Genomic DNA, 22,598 nt, shown 5'->3' with positions numbered 1-22,598 from the left:
TATCATTTTTTTGTATAAATAAAATCGTTTATATAAAATAATGAATTATGTTTAATAATAAAAATTTACCATTATTTATTATTAAATATTTAGAATATAATTATTTATTTTTAATTTAATATGATCAAAATAATTAAAATTAATATAATTAATTCACATATTTAATTAATATATTTAATTATAATAATTAATAATAAAAATTAATAATAATAATAATAGTTAAAAATATAATGATATTTAAATTAATTTATTATGTTAATCAATATATATATTATAACAATTTAAAATTTTTAATTTAAATTATTATAATTAATTATTTAAAAAGTAAAAAAATTTTATTAACATATAATTAATTAATAAAAATAAAAAAATCACTTATAAAAAATAATTTAAATATGATTATTTTTAATAATTATTTATTTAAATTGTAATAATTAAATTTATTAATTAACTATATTAATTTTAAATATTAATTAAATATAAATAGAGGGGTAATATAGACATTTCAAATGCTAAGGAGAGCTAAAACCCCCAGTTTTGTCGAGTCTGGGCACTCATCGCATGCGTTAGTCACATTCTGCTGAAAAGACACTTATTTATCGCTTTCGCAGTTCTACAAACATGAAATTTGAGGATTCATGGGTGCGTGTGATTCAGCTCCCAGGAGACAATCCAGTGATCCAGACGGGTCGCCCTAGTGAACAATGGCAAAGATGTAATAAAATGAAAAAGCAAGGGTAAATCAAACTCCTCGGGCAGAGTTCTCTCGTAGCCTAGATGTCTTTAAAGACAATTTAGAGCAGCGTCAATCCCAGAATTATCACCAGAATGACGATTATACCCCTTTATTTCAATATTAACGTTAAGGTCATTATTGTCATTAACCAATAAATTTTGGTATTTCTATCCCGGAAATTATCTGAATTATTAACAAGTAAATGTATTTCTGATCTTAAATTCCTAAATTATTGTTTAAAAAATTAATAATACAGTATTTTTTAAAGAGGTATAAAAAACCCCTAAATTATTATTATTTTTTTAATAAATTAGTAATAAAAACCCATTATTTAAAAAATCAGGGATGTATACCGGCGTCAAACCTAACTGCAAGTTCAACAAACACTTATATTCTTATCTCACTCTTTAAAACAATCATATTACGTAAAAGACCCAATGCCAATAAATTTTTTTTCTGCATGTTTTTTTTTACTGTTGTAAGTAATTTCTAAAATATTGAATTTTTTATGAAAATATTTAATAACTTTAAAAGCCAAGAATTATATTATTTTGAATGTCAATTATTAGGGGTATATAGAAAAGAAAACATAGGCTTTCTTTTTCTTTTTTCTTTTTAGTTCCAAATTATATAAAGCTTTGGTTTGATTCTTTGCAAGCACTTAAGTAATTAAAATAAAAGAAGATAATGTTGTACCCTTTTGTGTGCATATAATCAAGACTTTTGTGGCATGAAGATGATTTCATTTATGTTATTATATTATTAAAAAGTTAACATTTAGTGATGTTGGATGAGCTTACTTGGCTGGATGAGCTTCTTTTATTTCATCATTTTTTCATTAATTAATTCATAAAAACTTCACAAAGATTCCAAAACTTTTCTTAAATTAAAGCCTCTCATATTAATCTTTTTCCAATTTATTTATTTATTTGGTCTTTGACAAAACAAAAACTATTTAATTATTTGTTATTTATTTATTTTAGTCTTTTATCCATTGATTTCTTGATAGCCACAAGTTCTAAATTAATTTGGAACATAAACAAAAAAAAAAAAATTAAACTCAAAATCACTAGCTTAAATAAGTAAGTCTATATTATTCAAACTAACATTTGTTGCTTCCATCTATTAATCTAATATAAAATAAATCAAACTTCTACAAAAATCACCTTAAACATCTTGAAAATTTAAAATTATAAAATTAATTAGTGAAAATAATTATGTGATTATTTATAAAATCAAACATAGTTATATTACCAACCTGCGTTAATGCATGTCAACAATGTTTAGTTTGTTTAAGCAAATAGTTATAAGTCCAAATCCTTATGTATACATATAAAAAAAAATACATTACGGGAAAAATTTGCTATTTTATAAAGCTTTCAGTACTTCACCCAAAATTATTTTAGAGCCTGTCACTCAAAAAATACAGTAGACCAAATATTATAGTTATATACACGCATATTTATATATAGATATATAGGTTTCAGTTATTAGCAACATAATTAGCCAAGTTCCGAAGTGTGGGGCAAAAGGAAGTGCATGTGAAGAGGATACTAGTTAATAATTTAATTATGGTACTAATAATAAATTAACATAGTGGCTATCACATTAGTTATCCTCTCAACAACAATAATTTAATCTAAATTAGCCATTAGGAATCTCTAGGATGATGGACCATGCCTCCTACCTAAATCGACTACTTATCCACTCCTGTGTGTTTTTTTTTTAAATACATACTTATAGTTTTTTAAGTGCATTTGGATAAGCACCCTCCCAGAGTTTAAAACCTAGTAAATCATAAAGCTCTAAATTTTATGTATAATAATTATTTTAAAATTGATGTTTTCATTGTTTGCATAATAATAATAATAATAATAATAATAATAATAATAATAAGCAGAGGAAGAAAAAATCTTATTCTTCCAATTTCATGGTGATCACTGAATCTTATAGCTTTGCTTGCTTTGCCTTATTCCATTACAATGGTGGCTTTCTGATAAAAATTTTCATATCCATATAAGCTATATATATAATAAAGTGGATAAATCACAAATTTATTAGAAATAAAAAGATAGCAAAGTACCATAGAGAACAGAAATAAAAGACAACAAACAAGTGAAAGAAAAAAATACTGTGATTCTCACCAGAGATGAGGAGAACAATAAAAAAAAACGCTAGAAAAGAAAAAAAACAAGAAAGAGAGAAACTAGAGGCGGCGAAGTCAACCATCTGGAGACACATGCCAGCTCAGTATAAAAATACATTATATATATATTTTTTAAATAATTTATTTTAAAATTAAAATTAAAATTTATATATAAGTACTAACTTATTTCTAATTTTATTCATCGAACATGTACCACATGACTAAAAGTGGAAAAGACGGCAAGCTCATTGAAATTAATTAGGGTTTACGGTTTAGCATAAAAATAAGAGATTGAATGTTCGAACATGGTGAGGGGGAATAATAATAATAATAATAATAATAATAATAATAATAATAATAATAATAATGTGAAATTTGGCTTTTTCATCACATCTGGGAAAAGAGGATAAAGTTAATACTTTATGAAGTTCTTGTGTCAAATGAATCAAGTTGGTTTTATTAGAAAAAAAATGTTGGTTTTGATGGGGACTTAACACATTGACTTAATTATAATTATTTGAATTTCCATATTTGTTTATTTATTTATTTCTAATCTATTTCTACACCACTCCAAAAAATTATTTCTGTTTTTAGCTTAAAAGTTAAATCTAGTTAAATGGTCTTATCGGTAAATACTATGTATAAACTTTTGGATTATTTTTAAATATTAAAGTACTTCATTTCTATTTTAAATGTTATTTCAAACTCACTCTTCAAAGCATTATAAAGATAGGATAGACATGAACATCAAATCAATTGGTCCTTGTTTATTTGTTATTCTTTCTTTGACTAATTGAATTGGAATTTATTTATTTAAGCTAGTTTTTCATTATGAAGATTGATGAGGACTTATTTTGTCCTTTAATAACATTAAAAATATTATGCCAGTGGGAAGAGAGACAGGAAACCTTAAAAAACATTAATAATTAATCATTTTGAGGAATTTTTTATGTGTTATTGAAAAAAAAAAAATTAATTTTTTAATTTGATCATCAATCATAATTTAAAATTTTATTATCTGTTTGGATTTAGTCAGATGTTCCGACACCACCCTCCCATTTTCACTAATTAATTTTTTTATTCATCTTTTAATGTCAAATACTATTCTCTCTTGTCTATGGTCTCACCTTTCTCTTGTTTCTTTATATATATATATATAATGTATTTTTACACTTTTTAATATATTTGAAAAAACATAAGACACCATTTTAAGAAAGGGAATGAAAAAATATAATTTAAATACAGAGAAATTAATGAGTTTTTTTATGGACTTTTGAATAATTTTAAAAAATTCGTATAATTTTTTTATAAATTTAAGACTATTAACTAATTTTAATCAAAAATTTTTCAATCGAAATTGACATATAAATATTATTTAATTTTATAGCCAAATGTAAAAAAAAATTGGCATGTATGTTGCGGAAATATATTTAATTATTTAAATATTTACATCTCTATTTAAGAATGAGTTAAGTTGATAAGTATATTCATACAAATTTTAAAAAAAAACATTAAAACGACTTAATAAATTTAAATAAAAAATAATATTATTCGTAGTTTTTAAGAATACTTCCGTAATGTAAAATTATAAATACCTGATTTTTTTAATAATAATGTATAATAAATAATTTGTTGATAAGTGAGACAGTAGGATGCAATTATTTATATATATATATATATATATTCAAGATAATTGTCTGTTCCAACTTATATGATATTTTTAATAATAGTTTGAAAATTTAAACGACAAATTATTTTAATAATATAATAAAATAGTATAATTTATTAATATGATATTGTCGTAATCAGAGAGTGTAATACATAAAGTTTGTAGGTTTTCAATATAATTATCATATTCTGTGTTTCCAATAAAAAATTAGGGATATTTTCATGAAAAACTACGTTTATTCATATTCAAATTAAAAGGTAAACCTAAATTATTTTTTAATTTTATATTAATAATCATTTTCATCAATATATATATTTTTTATTTTTTAATTTATCCCAAGTTATTTGGTTAAGTTATGTTTGGTAAATGAAGAATATTTTTAAAATAAACTAATTTTTGTGAAATGTAGAAAAATATCTAATATTTCTTGGATTTTATTTATTTATTTTTAAAAAATCGACAAGTCACCTATTTTCATGACACTGCACGTAGAGATTTATTTTTAATGCGCTAATCATTTTAATAGAGTGGTTTTGTGAATAAAGGACCAGGCACATTGTTCAAAACATTTGATTGGTTTGAAAAACAAGTTTTTATATCATTGTGTAAATTTTAAATGTTATTTAACACTGTTTATTAAAATTTCATCAATTTAAATTATTTATTTTAAAATTTTAATTATTATAAAATATATTTATAATTTATTCCAACATGGTTGATTGAAGAATAAAAATTACTATTTTCTGGGCATTAGATAAAAAAAAAAAGAGAAAAGCCCATTTGAAAATGGGCTGGCCTTTTGATTTAATATTTTAGGGCCCAGGGCGGTTAGAGTTATGTATAAACTAAATAAATAACTTTATTATTTATAATTATTTAAAATAAAGTTAAACAACTTATTTACATGACTCAATTTAAACTTGCAAAATCCTATTACAATATAATTTTTTTCCCATAAAAATCGATTTCGATTTAATTTATTATTAAATTATTTTAAATTTTAAACTTTATTTATTTATTTATTTTTATAAATTTTAGTTATCAAGTTATTTAAAAAAAATAAATTAATAACCTCACCGTGTTGAGCCCGTATGGGCCCGGCCCGGCCCAGGAAGATCTGTTCACAGGATGCATTGTAAAACGTGTTCTGATAATCAATAGGCACAGCACTGCAAGTGGCCAATAAAATATCGCCACGTCATTCACTTTCTTTGTACAACGCTGTTTGTAACAAACAGCGAATCGTTCACAAAGAAGAGCTTTCATTTCTCTCTCTTTGGCTTCGTTCTAAAGCTTTGCTCGATATCTCTCTCTCTCTCTCGCGTTCGCAAGGTGTTCGACGGAATTCCTCAGAGGGGAGATGGTCTCGTTGTGGAGCTTGGTCGGTTATGGCGTCGGAGGAGTGATCGTGGCCGGAGTGGCGCTGCTTGTAGCGTTTCAGGAGAAGCTTGTGTACGTCCCAGTGCTGCCGGGGTTGGCCAAGGCCTATGCTGTCACCCCCGCGCGTCTCCGCCTTGCCTACGAGGATGTCTGGCTCCGATCTTCTGATGGCGTTCGTCTCCATTCCTGGTTCATCAAGCTCTCCCCCAACTGCACTGGTGATCTCTCACTCTCCTCTCTCTCTATTTGCGGTTTATTGGTTGTGAAATCAGGGTTTTCTATTGTGAGATTTAATTCGAAATTGAGTGCGTTTGTGGTGTTGTAATTCGTTTCTTGTTGTTAATTGAGGCGTTTGGTTGGTTGGATTTGTGGGATTAGTGCTAGATAATCGCTATTTGGGGTCAATTTTAGGGTAATTATTGGCGAATTTGCCTTTGAATGGGAATTTGGATTGTTGCCGTGATGTTTGCTGAAGACCTGGCACATAAAGAGATGACCTTGATTGGATTTTAAGTTGAATTCCGAAATGCTGGGTTTGTGAAGTGATTTCGTGAATGGCTAATGCCGCTGATTTTGATTTGTTGGAGCTGGAATTGGCAAGGCTGAATTAGGGTTTTGATTTGCTTTTTCACAGGTTGTTTTTCATTCTTTGCTTTGCTAAGAACTGAATTGCAGCTTTTAAACTTTGCTTGTTATTTTGGGTAGTCCAGGTTACAAATTCACTGGAAAAGCCTTTGGTTCTTGGGTGGACTATTTAATATCGGTTCAGATGTTTGAACGTGGGCTTTGCCGGGTTGTGACGTTTGTTTATGAAGGAATTTAAGTAGCTGTTTTTGTCGTCTGGCGGTATTTCTGGATTTAAGGGCTGAACACCATTGAATTTTGGGCATTTTGGGATGATAGCAGAAATGCTCTACTCTGCGTTTGATTTAGGGTTTTTGTGCGACTAAGTTTGTTGTGTTTGTATACTCTGTTGGAGAAAACTGAATGTTGGTTTTTTTGTTTGTTGTTTGTTTTTGGACGTATGTCTGACATATCTGGAATGTCATTAAGTTTTCTCTGAAGTTATCGTAATTTCTGATGTTTACCTAGTAGAGGTTGGAATGCCAGTTTCTTTCTCCAAACCGCGGGCTTGATTTAACGGAATTCTTGTTTTTTGTTTGGTCCTACAACTTCCAAGTTCCAACATCAGGGGATTTATGTGTTAGATGAGAACTGAAAAGTGTTTGGCAGAGATGGATAGGGTTTAGTTGTAAAAAAAATTGTTGTTTGTTGTCTATCTGTCATGGCCTGAATTTTAAATTGTTGGGAGATTCAGGGTTTGGGTGGCGCTGGGGATTTGCTGCTGTAAAGGTTTGCTTGATTTGGTTATATGGTTATTGATGGGAATTGAAAGCCACCATCAAGGGTTTCATCACATTTGGAGAAATAATATTTTTCAGCCAGGTTATTTTATGATATTTAGTTGGTTAGCATTTCTGTGAGGTAGGCTTTTGCTTAATCAAGAAGAAAAATGGCATTCCTCTCTCCTTTTTTTGTTATTTTTTGGCAGCTGCTGTATATGTCGTCTTCCTGCATGAAGAATTTATTCTTGATGGCAATAATATATTGGTTTAAGGTTGTATGCTTTCAAATTCCAACCCTCTTTATGTCCCATACTAGCAAGGAGCGTTGCACTTTTGATTGTTTTTTTACCAATTGCTTGTATCATACCATTATTTCGTATGGCTAATATAATATTGTTGTACTTTTAGGAGATATAATAGCACAGCAATTGTTTGAATTAAACTGGGCAAAGCTTTTCTTGATTTATTCTTATGCCCATGCCCTGCTGAAGAATTCTCATAGCCTTTGTTTTCATTCTTACAGCAGTTATTAGAAGAGAGGTGAAGCTTTTCTTGATTTCTTTTTATGCAATGCTGAACAATTCTCATACCTTTTGTTTTCGTTCTTACAGATTCTTAACTCTATGGCATTTTTTTTTGCAGGTCCAACTATACTCTTTTTCCAAGAAAATGCTGGCAGTATCCTGGCTATAGTTTCTCTTAACATATTCTTTGTCTTTTGTTTATAGATTGGCTACAAGACTGACTTTTAAGTCACCTTTCAATATCTTGGTTATCTTATTCACGTGATGTTTAGTGAACCTGAGTTATATTTACTAGATATTGCCCATCGCCTTGAATTTGTCCGAATAATGCTCCAGAGACTGCACTGCAATGTTTTCATGCTTTCATATAGAGGGTATGCTTCTCCCTTTAGATATCTTTTTCTCACCTTTTCTTTGTTGCTGTATTATAATTTTTGTGACTTACACTATTGAATTTAGTCATAGCATGGTAAATTTTCATGTTCGCTGTAATTGTTAAAATAGGTATGGGGCAAGTGATGGCTACCCTTCTCAGCATGGCATAACTAAGGATGCTCAGGTTTGCTGATATGCTTTGCAACTTAATTCTTTTTCCTTTTTCTCACTTGATCTTCTTCTTTTTCTTCCTTTTTTGACTGGCTGGCTTTATTCTCCTCCTACCTCTGCTAGGCAGCACTGGATCATCTAATTCAGAGAGAAGATATTGATACATCCAGAATAGTTGTTTTTGGAAGATCTCTGGGTGGTGCTGTTGGTGCTGTTCTCGCAAGAAACAATCCTGATAAGGTATGTGTCAGTTTTTTGTTTTTCCAACTTTTAAGATCAAATCAATCTTGGATGATACTAAATTTCTGTTTGGACTTTGTAAATCTAATCTTGCTCAATTTTAATATCTTGTGCCATTTACGATATATTTGTGATGGACTGCAGGTTTCAGCACTCATTTTGGAAAACACTTTCACCTCTATCTTGGACATGGCTGGAGTTCTGCTACCCTTTTTGAAGTGGTTCATAGGAGGTAGTTCATCAAAAGGTCCAAAAATCCTAAATCGTCTGGTCCGTTCACCGTGGAGCACGATAGATGTTGTTGGACAGGTGACTACTGCTTATTACCTAAAACCTTTAGTGGCGAACATGTAGACTTCTTCATTGACTTTCAAGACAAAACATATCATCATAACTGAAGCTTCCAATACAAAATTATTTAATTGGTTTTCATAGATGTGCATCATTAGATTATTTAAATCAACTACATGCTGGATAGGTCTGTAATGAGTAAATTAGACCTTCATAATTTGAGCCTTCATTGACATGATGTTGATGGTGGTTCTTGCCTTGTGCATTCTTCAACTTACGAATTGTTTCCACAAGAGCCACTGAACCGGTAGCGGTGGTTAATCCACCAGTTCTTTGTGCTAGTTTCTGGTAGCTTCTGGCAAACCAGTTACATATATATATATATATATATATATTTTTCTGAAACTTAAATATAGCCATACCATTTACTTTATCTGTCAGCTTCAATGGTATACTTGTCTTGCAGATCAAACAGCCAATTTTATTCATGTCTGGATTGCAAGATGAAATGGTCCCCCCTTCTCACATGCGGTTGCTGTACAACAAGGCAATTGAAAGTAACAGTGAATGTCTATTTGTTGATTTTCCAAATGGTATGCACATGGATACATGGCTGTCTGGTGGGGATCGCTATTGGAGAACAATTCAGCTATTTCTGGATCAATACGTTCCTCAGACGCGGAGAAGCTCTCGAAGCCGCATTGATGATGATAACGATGGCAGCAATGATGGTAATTATACTTTCCATTGGCCTTAACTTTTTGTGCTGGCATGATCTATTCTTACATGCTTGCTCCTCAAAGATCTAAAATGTGTGAAAACTTAATGATTTCTCAGGTCAAATTTTGACACTCAACTGTCTGTCAGCATACAGACACATTTGAGTGTATTCATAATGTACAGACATTTCCCTTTATACATTTCTGTAAAGTGAACCTATCAAACATGAGGCAATATGGCATGTTAAGCTTAGTTTCTTCTTGATAATAACTTAATTCTGTTTTTGACCGGGATGGATTGTCGATCTTATTCCAATTTTTCTTGTTTATCTTCTTTCTTGTCTACTTAGATTTCATGGAAAGGTGATCCAGGACGATTAATTAAAAGATGGTGAGTTCTTAAAATGATTTAAATCATTATTTTTTTGGTGTTCCAAAGTTCAATTCTTAATGTGATTTACTCTTTACCGAGCTCGCAGCGCACTCTCACCAAACAGGTTTCCTCTCTTTGGAACAAGAGACCTGAATGATTGATTTTGGTTCTTATTTGAATGCTTCTCATTGTGTTTCAGTTTAAAATTATGCTGTCAGTTTCTCGCTTTGAGAAAGAAAACTGCTGAAAATTTTGTTCAACATTAGTTTCATAGTTTGTAATATATCATTTGAGTCTTATTATTTACCTAAAATATTTATAGTTTTTTTGGGTGCTCAAAAATTGTAAAATTAGATTCCCGTTGATGTTGTTTTGAATACGAATTCTCATTTTTCTTTTTCTTTTTTTTTTTAATTAATTGTTTAGCTCATATGTCTTTACTTGGTGACACAAGATTTAGGTTACAAGTCTGAATTCACAATTGAGAATTTCATACCAATAAATTTCACAACGGGACTAATATCATTGGACTATGAATTTTTGAACTCTTTGATTTCATATGTTTTGGTTATATACGCTTATGTAGTTTGATTGCATTATCCATTTAATAACAACAAATTTTGTACACAAGTTATCTTGAAAATAAATAAACAAACAAAAAGAAAGTAAGAAATAATCATGACCATACCGTGGTTCTAGTTCTACTGTAGACTTATAAAAGTTTAATTTAAGCTCTGAAAATATATTGTTGATGTATCCTGCCACGGTTCTCCTCCCACCACATCCTCGCAAGCATCTCACCAAACCGCTCCCGGCTGCATTTAATACCAAAACATCAAATCCAAACGATGGAAACATTCTAACATGTACTCCAAATAATATAGCTTATCAAACTATTCATATTTTTTTTTCTTTTTATTTATCTTGAAAGTCAAAAGATTAAGAGTAGTTTATGAAGATATGTAAACAAATAAAATGAGCTCTAATAAAGTCTGACAAGCAATTTTATCTCATTGGGTTTGTGATGTGGTAGCTACAAGACACTGACTGTTATTTTTATGGCACCAAACACACATCCAATTTACCAACATAAAACAGTAAACAGAGGATAATGGTTATAACTTATAAACAATATAAATGATAATAGAATGAGGAGAGTGAGAAGGTTAACCTGAATCTGACACGGCGTAGTTCACGGATGCCACCTGGGTGAGCTCTAATAGTAAGATAAACTCCAGGTTCATCCTGTTGAACCCATTCCCTCTCTTGATCAATACTACTACTGCCATTGCTAGACACTGATGCTTCACCACTTCCACACCCATCCATCACCTCCTCCTCTTCCTTTATGGATGATGATGAAGATGATGATGTACCTACAATGCCTTTGTTGGTCCCACTATTGACTGAGAGTTTAGGGGTACCTGCAAGGCCACCGGAGGAGTCTCCTTGTTGGTGTTGGTGTTGGTGTTGGTGTTGTTGGTGGTGGTCTTGAGAATCATCAGAAGAGGAGCCCATCACTGCCCTGTTGGAGTTTCCAGGAACCCTTTCTTTTCTCACTGAGGGAGTCATTAGCCTCACCATCTCCTTCTTTAAGCTCTGATTTTATAATTAACAATGTTATTATATTCCTAATAATCACTTGTTCTCATGTTTTGATCACTTAAAGTCTTAAACTAAGGTGACAATTAATCTATGTAAATATTATCTAAAGCCTACATAAGTTGGAGAGAAACAAAATAATATATCCACCTAATAATAATAGTAACTTGTAGAGAAGGAATGAAACGAAGAATAACATTGTTAATGTGGAAAATGGGAGATATATTTAACTTATTTCATGAGTTGTATAATATTAGTTATATATATATATATATATATATGCTCACCTCTTCCTCAGAACCGGGGAGAGTGGGAGGTGGATGGCTGGAGCTCCGAACATTGTAGAGCTCCAAAACTTTGTCATGGTTCTCTGCCCACCACTTCTGAGCTTGCCCCTTGTTGAACATCTCCCTGCTATATTAATTTTTATATATATACATATATATATATGTTTACACATAATCAAGAGTATGATAGTTATCCAGACTCACTTCACATGATACAATATATTAATTTGGTTTAAGGATCTTATTAAGAGGGAGATCCTGCTATAAGATTAATTAATTACAGGTTAATACAAGATAAATATAAAATTAAAATTTAAAAATTATCATTAAGCTCACTAATCTTGGAACCACCGATGTATAATATAATTAGATGAAACAAGCTAATGCACCAAATATATAGTTAGATTTAGAGCATTGAAATCTAATTAAGATAGAAGTGAAGATTTTTTTAAATTAATAACTTTTGAATTTAAACTAATGCATGAGAATCTCAATAAGCAAGATATAATAAAATTTAAGATATAACAAATAATTTGTGGAAACAAACCATTGGTCTAATAAAGACATGACAATGTCCAAAACAATATGGACCATTAAGTGGGATACACAAAACTTATGGCCGGAGGCACCACAAAGGACACCATCAATCTAAGACGTCTGCCTCATAAATTCTTAATTTCGTAGACAGAGTGGTACAAATGAGAGGAAAGAGACCCAAATAACAAATGTTTTGAATCTGAATACCCTGTGGGCTGAACTGGAGTATTTGCTTTCAGAGCAATGTTTCCATCTCTTATTTATTTATATTTTTTAAAAGCTATTTATTTACATAACAGCTTTAAATTTTGACATCAAAAAATAAAAAATGAAGTGGTTTAAAACAGAGACAAAATCAAATAATACATTACAGAAAGCAAAATAAAATCAATCCTAATAACAAGTGGTGAATGGAAGGATTAGATATATAAGACTTTAGTATATTAGTGGGTTATTTATTTTTAGTTAAAAAAACAAAAAAAAGGGTGAAAAAATCTAGCAAGCAAGCTATGGAATTATTATTTTCTAATTAGATAATTAACTCATAGTTTAGATAGATTATTTCTAGTTCAAATAAGTTTTACTTGGTTTTCTATTTTTTAAGTCCCACGTGAATTAACTTTGTCATTAATGAAAATAAACAAATAAATAAAGTTTATTATTAGAGTAATTAAGATCCTCAAAACCATTTTAAATTCAAAACACATTTATTGGAAAATATTATGAGCAGCCAAATCATCATGAAATGATTTATACTTTAATTTATTGAATTTCATTCACAAAAAAAAACAAAATAATGTGCGGCATGATTGCCATAGCGTTTCCCACAAAAGTTTTTCGAAAAACTATAGTACTAAGATTTTATCTCAAATTATCTTTTAATAATTTATTAGTTTTTATTTTTTCTAAATTTCTTTTCAATATTAAAGATAAACAATATGAGCTTTTAATAAGAATGGAAAAATATCAAATTCTCATAACTGCATTTCATCCCTTACAAATAAAATATTTAACAGTATCCATAAAATTTTTCACATTTTTAATAAACAAAATATAAAATCTCTAAACATTTAAATCTTTAGCTTTTGAAAAAAAAAAAAAAAATCTCATTACCACGGGAAAATTTTGAAAATTATACGGAATTCCGCTCAAATTCAAATCTCAAGAGAAAAGTTTACCAATTTGAACAATAAAAATAAAAAAATAAATAAGTAAATTAAATAGATAGTTTATTGGAATCCATAGAATAATCCAACAAACTAATTAAACATCCTATAAATCTTAAAATTATTCTAAAAATAAAGAATAAACTCAGAAAAATTATTTCAAATTCCTGATTAAAAAGCAAAAGCAAGAAGATGAGTACCTGAATCGGATGCGTTTGAGATCGTTGCCACCGCCGGCGCCGGAGACGAAGGTGATGAGAACCCCAGGCTCAGCCTGGGCGATCCACTCGCGCTCCACCTGCTCGTCCTCCTCCACGATCATCGACGCTGATTCCTCTGTCCGGCCGCTCATCGACGCCGGCGTACCATTCCCGCTCTCCAACCCCTCCGACTCCGTGCACTCCCTCCTCTCCCACGCCCTAGAACAAGGCTTGCATTGCCGATACGCCCCCGATGCTCTGATCGCCATCTCTCTTATCTGATTTCAAAACCCTAGAATCGAATCAAAACAGTATGAATGAAGATATCTAATCGGAGTGGAGATCGGATCGATCAAGCTACCTGCGTGGTGAGCGCTTTCATTGCCAGTCTACGAGGAGTTCCGGCGCCGGAAACGGCTCCGACGTCATCCGCCGGCGGCCCGCCGAGCGGCTTCGAGCTCGCAACGCAGGTGAGCATCGCGCGGAGAAGAGAGAAACAGAGCTCTCTCGGAAAGACGGTGGACTATGGTGCTCCGCGGAGGGCTTTTATAGTAGAGAATGTTTAGTGCGGTATGCTTACCGGAATAGGTAGGGCGGTGACTAGAACAATGGAATGACTTCGCGGGCAGTTCTCTTTGATTCCTTTTATTTTTATAAATAAATAATTAATATTTAAATTATTTGAATATTATTTTTTATGGGGCCATGGTTAGTTTGGGAGATTATTTAATAAAATTTATAATTAATTTATTTTGAAAATTGTATTTACTGTGTTTGTATTTTAGTAATTAAAAAAAAAATTAAGAGCTTTATCAAATGATTCAAAGTTCAAACCCTTACGGAAATTTGGTAGTTTAGTTATTTGAACATGGTTTATAATTATTATTGAAGGTATGAATTTAGACTTTAGTGAAGGAGACATGAGCATTACTTTATTTATTTAATGCAAAAGTAGATTCTTTAAATCACAAAAAAATATTCTTTGTTGGAATATATTTATGTTATAGTCTTATATATAGAAATAAAAAAAAAGTACATACATATTACATCCTTAAGAAAATATGGAAAATATTTAAATTATATAAAAATATGTCATCTACATCAAGGTTGGACTCAAAATGTATACTAATAAAGGAGAGGTAAAAAGATATAGATTTAAATTAATTAATTAATATATATATATATATATTGAAAAAACAACTAGCACCGCTCCACAAAAAGATTGTCAAGAAACATGCAGGCCAAATATTATATGGGGTGATTTAGAGTTTAACCATGTGATGCATAGAAGATTATTAAAAATTAAACCAAGTTAATAAATTATTTATGCCATACAATCATAGTGAGGTGAAAAACGACATGTTCCCTGTGAGACCCAATAAATAGTAAATAAACAATACTAATGTAATATTTATATAATATTTTTCTATGAACAATGCTATTATAGTATTTATATAATATTGCATAGTATGACAAGAGCCGGGGCATATATATATATATATATAATTAAAATATTAATAATTATAATTTATATATAAAAATGTTATTTTTCATTTATTTATTTTAAAATTCTACTTCACTATTTAAAAAAAATTAAATAATAACAATAAACTCGATGATTGATAATAACAACTAATATAGTAGCCAATGATGGATCTTCAAATATTTTTGTTTTTAAATTTTATATTTAGATATATTTTTATTGAATTTATCAATATATAATTATCAAATATTTAGGATATTAATGTAAAAGAAAAGGTAATAATAAATAAAAATAAAAAAATTTTTTTTATAAAAATATAATTGTTTTCTCAAAATCTCTAGAAAAATCATTATAGGTTGACTCATTTTGTGTCATTTCTTTTGAGTTTATGTTTTTTCTTTAATTAGAATTTATCTTATTTGTTTTATATCTAATTTATTTTTTTTAATTTTTTGTGTGATTATTTGTTAAATATTTGTTTGATTATTTGTTATGAAAATTGTGATGAAAAATATTAAATATTTATTGTGATTAATTATTATAAAAATTTTAATTATTCATTAAATTATTTGTTGAATAATTATTGTATTTAATAAAATTAGATTGTGAGTCTGTGTTAAAATATTTTTAAATTTTATTATTTATTATTTTAATGTTTAATTATTAATTGAGTTAATTACAAATTATGTAGATATAATAATTTTTTATTTGTAAATCAAAAATTTCAAAATTATTGAAATATTTGAATTAATAAAATTATTTAATATTTATAATATTTTAATATTTAAATTTAGCTCCCTAGGGATGTCCCTAGATTTCAAATTTAGGGATGTTCGTTATAGCCATCGAATGGTATCGACGAAACGAGAAACAAAATTTAGGGGGTGTTGAATTCAAATTTAAAAATTTTATGAATATTATATAACTTAATTAATTCAAATTGAGACAATAATAATCAACCATTCAAAAATAAAATATACATCCATCTACAAATTTTGGTTTCATTAGGTGTAAAAAAATTATCATATTTACATAATTAGCAAACAATTTAACTAAATGTTAAACATCAAATTGACAAATAATACAATTAAAAAAATGTCTTTGCACAAATTCACAATATAAATTCATTTATGCAACAATTATTTAAAAAATAATTTATAAATAATCAATTTATTATAGTAAATAATCACAACAAATATCTAACCGTTTTTACAACAATTTTCCTAACAAATAGTCAAATAAATATTTAACAAATATCAAATAATTATTTAATAAATATCAAATATTTTTAAACAACAAAAATTACAAAAAAATTTAAAACAAATTAATTCAGATATAAAAATAAATTTTTTAAAAATACATAATAAATCTATATAATGAAAGATAAAATATAAACTCGAAAGTTGGAAGAGATTGAGTAAAGAAAGAAAACTCACGAATACAATAATTGTTTTTAGAGATTTTGAAATAGCAATAGTATTTTTTTTTAAATTTTATTTTTTATATTTATTATTAACATTTTTTACATTAATATCCTAAAAAATTGATAATAATATATTAATAAGTTCAATAAAAAATATATCTAAATATAAAATTTTAAAACAAATATTTGAAGATCCATGTTTTTGGTTAGCCATATTATTTATTATGGTCACCCAACATCAATTTTATTTAATATAATAATCTTATTATTTTTATTTAATTTATTTTAAATATTATAGGTATAATTTTGAAAAAATAAATAAATAATATCACTTTCCATACAAATGATAATTATTAATATTGTAATAATATATATATATATATATATATATATATATATATATATATAGATATATGGGCAAGGGGGTGCTTGAGCACACCCTTGCCCCCCTCTAAATCAGCCACTGGATGATATCATTATGAACAGTAGAAACCGTTATTTATAGTGTTGTACAGTGATTATGAACGAGTAAAAAAAATGTATAATGTTTATATAAATAATCATCCAGTCGGATGATGATCCAATGACTTAGATTTAAAATGAATTCTAGGGACTTGCCTAAATGATTTTTTTTCATATATATATATATATATAAATTGTGGTGTTTGTATGATTATGATTTTTTAATTTTTAATTTTTAACTCGTTGTTGAGCTCCACTCCAAAACACAGTTCATGAGTTTGTTTAAAAGTCTTGTGAGTTATAACCGAACATTTCTCTACAAAAATAGGTTCCAGTCTGGCGACTAATTGGGCCCCACGCTGTCCGTCCTTCAAGCTAGGATCCGCTGTTTGAAATAGAACAGTTGTATACACATAGACCTCTCATCTCAACCGTTGTTTAATCTCGAGATTGTGATTCGATCCTATCTCGGCGCTCATCGTCCGCCACGTAATCACTTCATCACATGACACCATCTTCTCCTCGTCCTCTTCTACCGCTACTACGCCCCCGCCCCCGCGCTCGCCCCTGCGCTGAGAACTAGTTTTATTTAATATAATAATCTTATTATTTTTATTTAATTTATTTTAAATATTATAGGTATAATTTTGAAAAATTAAATAAATAATATCACTTTCCATACAAATGATAATTATTAATATTGTAATAATATATATATATATATATATATAGTAGATATAGATATATGGGCAAGGGGGTGCTTGAGCACACCCTTGCCCCCCTCTAAATCAGCCACTGGATGGTATCATTATGAACAGTAGAAACCGTTATTTATAGTTTATGCAGATGTGATTATGAGCGAGTAAAAAAAATGTACAATGTTTATATAAATAATCATCCGTCGGATGATTATCCAATGACTTAGATTTAAAAAACGTGAATTTGCTAGATGATTTATTTTCATATATATATATATTTATATATATATATATATATATAAATTGTGGCGTTTGTATGATTATGATTTTTTTATTTTTATTTTTTATTTTTTAACTCGTTGTTGAGCTCCACTCCAAAACACAGTTCATGAGTTTGTTTAAAAGTCTTGTGAGTTATAACCGAACATTTCTCTACAAAAATAGGTTCCAGTCTGGCGACTAATTGGGCCCCACGCTGTCCGTCCTTCAAGCTAGGATCCGCTGTTTGAAATAGAACAGTTGTATACACATAGACCTCTCATCTCAACCGTTGTTTAATCTCGAGATTGTGATTCGATCCTATCTCGGCGCTCATCGTCCGCCACGTAATCACTTCATCACATGACACCATCTTCTCCTCGTCCTCTTCTACCGCTACTACGCCCCCGCCCCCGCGCTCGCCCCTGCGCTGAGAACTAGGGTTTCATCCAGATCCTCCTGCGTCTCCGACGATGCCCATTCTCCGTCGCCGCCGGCCAGCACACCCGCCGCCTCAGATCGATGGTCCGTCCACCTCTTCCGCCGCACCTGACGATAAGGAGAAGCCATCGTTGCCGATAGCGAGGAAGCCGCGGTGGAACTGCTTGGATAGCTGCTGCTGGATCATAGGTTGCGTTTGCTCGCTTTGGTGGATTCTTCTCTTCCTCTACAACGCGATGCCGGCGTCGTTCCCGCAGTATGTGACTGAGGCCATTACCGGACCGCTGCCGGATCCGCCGGGGGTTAAGCTTCGTAAGGAGGGGCTGTCTGCGCTTCATCCGGTGGTGTTCGTTCCCGGGATTGTCACTGGGGGGCTTGAGCTTTGGGAGGGGCATCAGTGTGCTGATGGGTTGTTTCGGAAGAGACTCTGGGGCGGCACCTTTGGAGAAGTCTATAAAAGGTATGTGGTTGCTTCTTTGACTCTTCCTATATTCTTGCTCAAATATGGTTCCTTTGAGTTCCTGAGCTTTTCTAGACGTGGAAAGGACAAATCTTTTTGGGAAGTATGATGTTTTACTTACTCTTTCCTGAATTTATACCGGACTTTTTGTCCTGTTTCTTGTTTGAGATCGATCTGGGAGAAGTTTTCGATCCAAAATAAATGTTTGCTGTGTGAGTTGAATCTATTGAAGTTCAATGCTTCAAACACTGTTGGAGAATTAGAAACAAAATGCATTATCAGTTAACCAATGTTGTTTCTTTGGAAGTTCAATTTTATTGAGAGGAGGCTAATTATAAGCGATTCTTTCATTAATTTCGCAAGGTTTCATTTCCTGCCCTTCACTTTATAATTTATTGGAATGGATCATTTTTCTTTTCTTTATTCTTTGATTATTTTTATTTTTATTTTTATTTTATTTTATTTTTTACTGATGGTTACCTTCAAGGTTGAGTTTATGGTTCTGTGCTTTAGCTGTTGTTGTTGCAGATGAAGTGGAATATATGATCTTAAAATGTTTATCACTATCTTAGCTGCCCTATTACACTTTGCATTATTTTTCTTTCAATAAGCAACCTATTTCTTCATATCTGTGGACTGTGGCTGTTTTTGTTTGTTCAATCTCTGAATCCTTCATCGAATTTGTGTTTTTGTGTTTAGGGATGCATACCATATTTCTTTAATTTATCACTAGACATTTGTATTTCTGGAAAATAACTTTTATTGAAGTAAATCCATACTTATTTAGTTGTGTTGACTTGTTCTTGCAAAGTGGGATGGTTGCTTCATTGCATTTGATGACCTCTTTGTTTGCCATAAGTCTGGAACGGACAGCTTAGAAAGAGAAACTAGGTAATAAAGGGTAGAATGAGGAATTGCTTATGCTTGGTAATGGATTTGGATATGTGCACTAGATGGATAATGAATGAACAGGGAAGTTTGTTGGTGCAAACTATGGTGGGTAAAGGAATGGTTGCAACTGCTTGGTGTTATCCTTAATTTTTTTCATTGTCTCTCCCATTTCTCTCTGTGCAGTGTATATGGATTTTATCATGCTGATGCAAAATATCCTATTTCCCTTCAATGCTTTGTCACTAGTATTGATAAGAAGTGCTCCCTTGTAACCTTTTCTATCTAACTAGCTGTTTAATTTTGTTAACCAATCTGAATCCTCATTAATTTTTTTATACTTACTGAGTTTGGATTAAATTTACTGGCAAAAGTGAATTAAAGATTTTATTGTGTTCATATCGAATTTCTGCAGACCTTTATGCTGGGTTGAGCACATGTCACTGGACAATGAAACTGGACTTGATCCTCCAGGTGTAAGGGTTAGGCCAGTTACTGGATTGGTGGCGGCAGATTATTTTGCCCCTGGGTATTTTGTCTGGGCAGTATTGATTGCTAATTTGGCACGCATCGGATATGAAGAAAAAACCATGTATATGGCAGCATATGATTGGAGGCTTTCTTTTCAGAACACTGAGGTAATTTCTACTGTGAGCTCTTTAAAGGCAGGGATTTTTCTGTTTTATGTCCCTTTCTTTCTCGAGGCCTTGTCAAATAAATAAGCAAATGGGAGCTTTGGTTTTAATGGTCTCTTATTAAATCTCATCCAGTCATACGTGATACTGTTCTTTGGAGTACTGACTGATGCACACACTTAATATGAGTTGAACAGGTCCGAGATCAAACTCTGAGCAGAATAAAAAGCAATATAGAACTGATGGTGGAAACAAATGGTGGGAAGAAGGTTGTTGTGATTCCCCATTCGATGGGAGTCTTGTACTTTCTGCATTTTATGAAATGGGTGGAGGCACCTGCTCCAATGGGTGGTGGGGGTGGTTCAGATTGGTGTCAAAAGCATATAAAAGCAGTGATGAATATTGGTGGTCCTTTCTTGGGGGTCCCCAAGGCAGTTACTGGACTCTTCTCTGCTGAGGCCAAAGATGTTGCTGTCGCCAGGTAGCCTCTCTGACTGCAAAGAAGTTTTGCTTTTTTTTGGGAAGAGTTGAGTGAGTGTCAGTCTGAAAAATATCTTTCTTTTGTCAAAGAAAGGTATTCATAGTTGTATGCCTTAGAGGAAAGCATTGATGTGGTTTGTAGCATTTCATATTTTACTGAAAGCTATTCTGTGTTCTAGTCATTAACTTATCAGAAACTGTCCCTGATGCAGAGCCATTGCGCCTGGTGTTTTAGATTCTGATTTTCTTGGCTTACAAACTTTGCGACATGTTATGCGGATGACTCGTACATGGGATTCAACTATGTCCATGATTCCCAAAGGTGGTGATACTATTTGGGGTGGTTTAGACTGGTCACCAGAAGAATGCTACAGCTGTATTAGTAAAAGGAAAAGAAGTAATGATTCTATTGTTTCTCAAGATGTCAAGGTAGAGAATGCAAATCATCAACCAAATATTACCAATTATGGGAGAATAATATCTTTTGGAAAAGATGTGGCAGAGGCCCCATCAGCACAGATTGAAATGATAGATTTCCGGGTAAAGTTCTTTGCTTAAGGTTCCAGTATATTAATGTGTCATATATGTGAAAGATTAGGCTTCTTGTTACTTTCTTTCCTGTTCTCTATATGGCATATGAACCTGAAATTCAACTTATTTTTCGTTTGATAGGTCCTGCATACCTTTTATTTTATGAATTCTAAAAATTGGTGTTCGTCTATGGATGCGCAGGAAGTTATGAAAGACAACCTTTGGGGGGTTAGAAAGTTAATTTCCTCTTTAAGTTGTTCAAAGTTTATATTAAAAATATATAAAAGCCGTTGCAAATTTGGTTTGTGAACTGTCTTTAATTTTGATGTTAGTCATATGCAACTGATGTCACTTGGAACCTTTAAAACATTGACCATATGAGTAGGTTTCTGACTTTCCACCAACCAATCTTGCCTTTGTCGCATGAGGGGTCCATTAGTTGGGGCCATCAGATGATATATCACTTGGTTGATGTGTGAAGGATGGGAAGGGTTCTTTGGGTAAAAGAATTTCACCAAGTAAACCAATATGCCCTATTGAAATCTCATTACCTGGATGGCATGCCTGTTTTAAATTTCAAAGTTTTTGGATTGATGGTTGCAAATGATTTGTTTGTCTTGTTATTGTTAGCTTTCTGTATGGATGATGCACCTTATGTTTTGAATTGGCATTCAATCACTCTATTCAATGCATCATGTTATTGGGCTTCTAGATTTACCGCTATCAGATCTTTCTCCCAGCTCATTCAATTTTAATGTATAGGATGCAGTGAAAGGTAACAACCTTGCCCATTCAAATGGTTCTTGTGGTGATGTTTGGACAGAGTACCATGAGGTGGGATGGGGTGGAGTCCAGGCAGTTTCTGATTACAAAGCATACACCGCTGGTTCCATTTTGGATTTGCTTCGTTTTGTTGCTCCAAAGATGATGCAGCGTGGAAGTGCTCATTTTTCATATGGTATTGCTGATAATTTGGATGACCCAAAGTACAAGCATTACAAGTATTGGTCAAACCCTTTGGAAACCAAGTGAGTGTTTTTTTATTTATTGTATGGTTTGTTTCCTAGTCATCAGGTT

General features: G+C 31.1%; 4 protein-coding genes across 7 annotated transcripts in view; 3 read left to right on the top strand and 1 right to left on the bottom strand.

Annotated features, from left to right (window-relative positions):
• Nucleotides 1–22,598, top strand: part of LOC120262797 (uncharacterized acetyltransferase At3g50280-like) — a 53,596-nt gene that overhangs the window by 26,693 nt on the left and 4,305 nt on the right. The window lies entirely within an intron of this gene.
• Nucleotides 5,838–10,321, top strand: LOC120262799 (alpha/beta hydrolase domain-containing protein WAV2). Of its 2 annotated transcripts, XM_039270689.1 has the most exons (9): nucleotides 5,838–6,149; nucleotides 7,920–7,955; nucleotides 8,097–8,175; nucleotides 8,306–8,360; nucleotides 8,471–8,587; nucleotides 8,732–8,896; nucleotides 9,345–9,609; nucleotides 9,948–9,988; nucleotides 10,077–10,321. In XM_039270689.1, the coding sequence occupies exons 1-8, from the start codon at nucleotides 5,912–5,914 to the stop codon at nucleotides 9,962–9,964; spliced, it is 972 nt and encodes a 323-aa protein (XP_039126623.1). In that variant the 5' UTR covers nucleotides 5,838–5,911; the 3' UTR covers nucleotides 9,965–9,988; nucleotides 10,077–10,321. The 2 variants fall into 2 exon arrangements, with proteins under 2 accessions (XP_039126623.1, XP_039126622.1); XM_039270688.1 differs by lacking the exons at nucleotides 9,948–9,988; nucleotides 10,077–10,321 and adding an exon at nucleotides 9,716–9,886.
• Nucleotides 10,528–14,303, bottom strand: LOC120262798 (protein Brevis radix-like 1). 3 transcript variants are annotated; one of them, XM_039270686.1, is made up of 5 exons: nucleotides 14,124–14,303; nucleotides 13,763–14,040; nucleotides 11,860–11,983; nucleotides 11,142–11,569; nucleotides 10,528–10,785 (listed from the first exon to the last, which is right to left on the bottom strand). In XM_039270686.1, exons 1-5 carry the CDS (start codon nucleotides 14,238–14,240, stop codon nucleotides 10,698–10,700), a joined length of 1,035 nt encoding a protein of 344 aa, XP_039126620.1. In that variant the 5' UTR covers nucleotides 14,241–14,303; the 3' UTR covers nucleotides 10,528–10,697. The 3 variants fall into 3 exon arrangements, with proteins under 3 accessions (XP_039126620.1, XP_039126619.1, XP_039126621.1); XM_039270685.1 differs by having other exon boundaries at nucleotides 10,529–10,785; nucleotides 11,860–11,986; nucleotides 14,124–14,298; XM_039270687.1 differs by having other exon boundaries at nucleotides 10,529–10,785; nucleotides 11,860–11,986; nucleotides 13,763–14,054; nucleotides 14,124–14,265.
• On the top strand, nucleotides 18,467–22,590 carry LOC120262796 (phospholipid:diacylglycerol acyltransferase 1-like). The gene is made up of 5 exons (XM_039270683.1): nucleotides 18,467–18,987; nucleotides 20,291–20,513; nucleotides 20,708–20,991; nucleotides 21,203–21,530; nucleotides 22,284–22,590. Exons 1-5 carry the CDS (start codon nucleotides 18,560–18,562, stop codon nucleotides 22,551–22,553), a joined length of 1,533 nt encoding a protein of 510 aa, XP_039126617.1. The 5' UTR covers nucleotides 18,467–18,559; the 3' UTR covers nucleotides 22,554–22,590.

The sequence above is a fragment of the Dioscorea cayenensis genome, chromosome 6, assembly GCF_009730915.1.
Source record: "Dioscorea cayenensis subsp. rotundata cultivar TDr96_F1 chromosome 6, TDr96_F1_v2_PseudoChromosome.rev07_lg8_w22 25.fasta, whole genome shotgun sequence".
In the NCBI taxonomy this organism is placed as follows: Eukaryota; Viridiplantae; Streptophyta; class Magnoliopsida; order Dioscoreales; family Dioscoreaceae; genus Dioscorea; species Dioscorea cayenensis.
This window is presented reverse-complemented; position numbering and strand designations above follow the sequence as displayed.

Coding starts and splice junctions, on each gene's coding strand:
- LOC120262799 (XM_039270688.1), top strand. CDS start 5,912: ATGGTCTCGTTGTGGAGCTTGGTCGGTTATGGCGTCGGAGGAGTGATC. Junction 7,956..8,096: donor TTTCCAAGAAAATGCTGGCA/GTATCCTGGCTA, acceptor TATATTTACTAG/ATATTGCCCATCGCCTTGAA. Junction 9,610..9,715: donor TAACGATGGCAGCAATGATG/GTAATTATACTT, acceptor ATGATTTCTCAG/GTCAAATTTTGACACTCAAC.
- LOC120262796 (XM_039270683.1), top strand. CDS start 18,560: ATGCCCATTCTCCGTCGCCGCCGGCCAGCACACCCGCCGCCTCAGATC. Junction 20,514..20,707: donor TTTCTTTTCAGAACACTGAG/GTAATTTCTACT, acceptor TGAGTTGAACAG/GTCCGAGATCAAACTCTGAG. Junction 21,531..22,283: donor TTGAAATGATAGATTTCCGG/GTAAAGTTCTTT, acceptor TTTAATGTATAG/GATGCAGTGAAAGGTAACAA.
- LOC120262798 (XM_039270685.1), bottom strand. CDS start 14,240: ATGCTCACCTGCGTTGCGAGCTCGAAGCCGCTCGGCGGGCCGCCGGCG. Junction 14,041..14,123: donor TGAAAGCGCTCACCACGCAG/GTAGCTTGATCG, acceptor TTTTGAAATCAG/ATAAGAGAGATGGCGATCAG. Junction 11,987..13,762: donor CTCAAACGCATCCGATTCAG/GTACTCATCTTC, acceptor AAATTAATATAG/CAGGGAGATGTTCAACAAGG.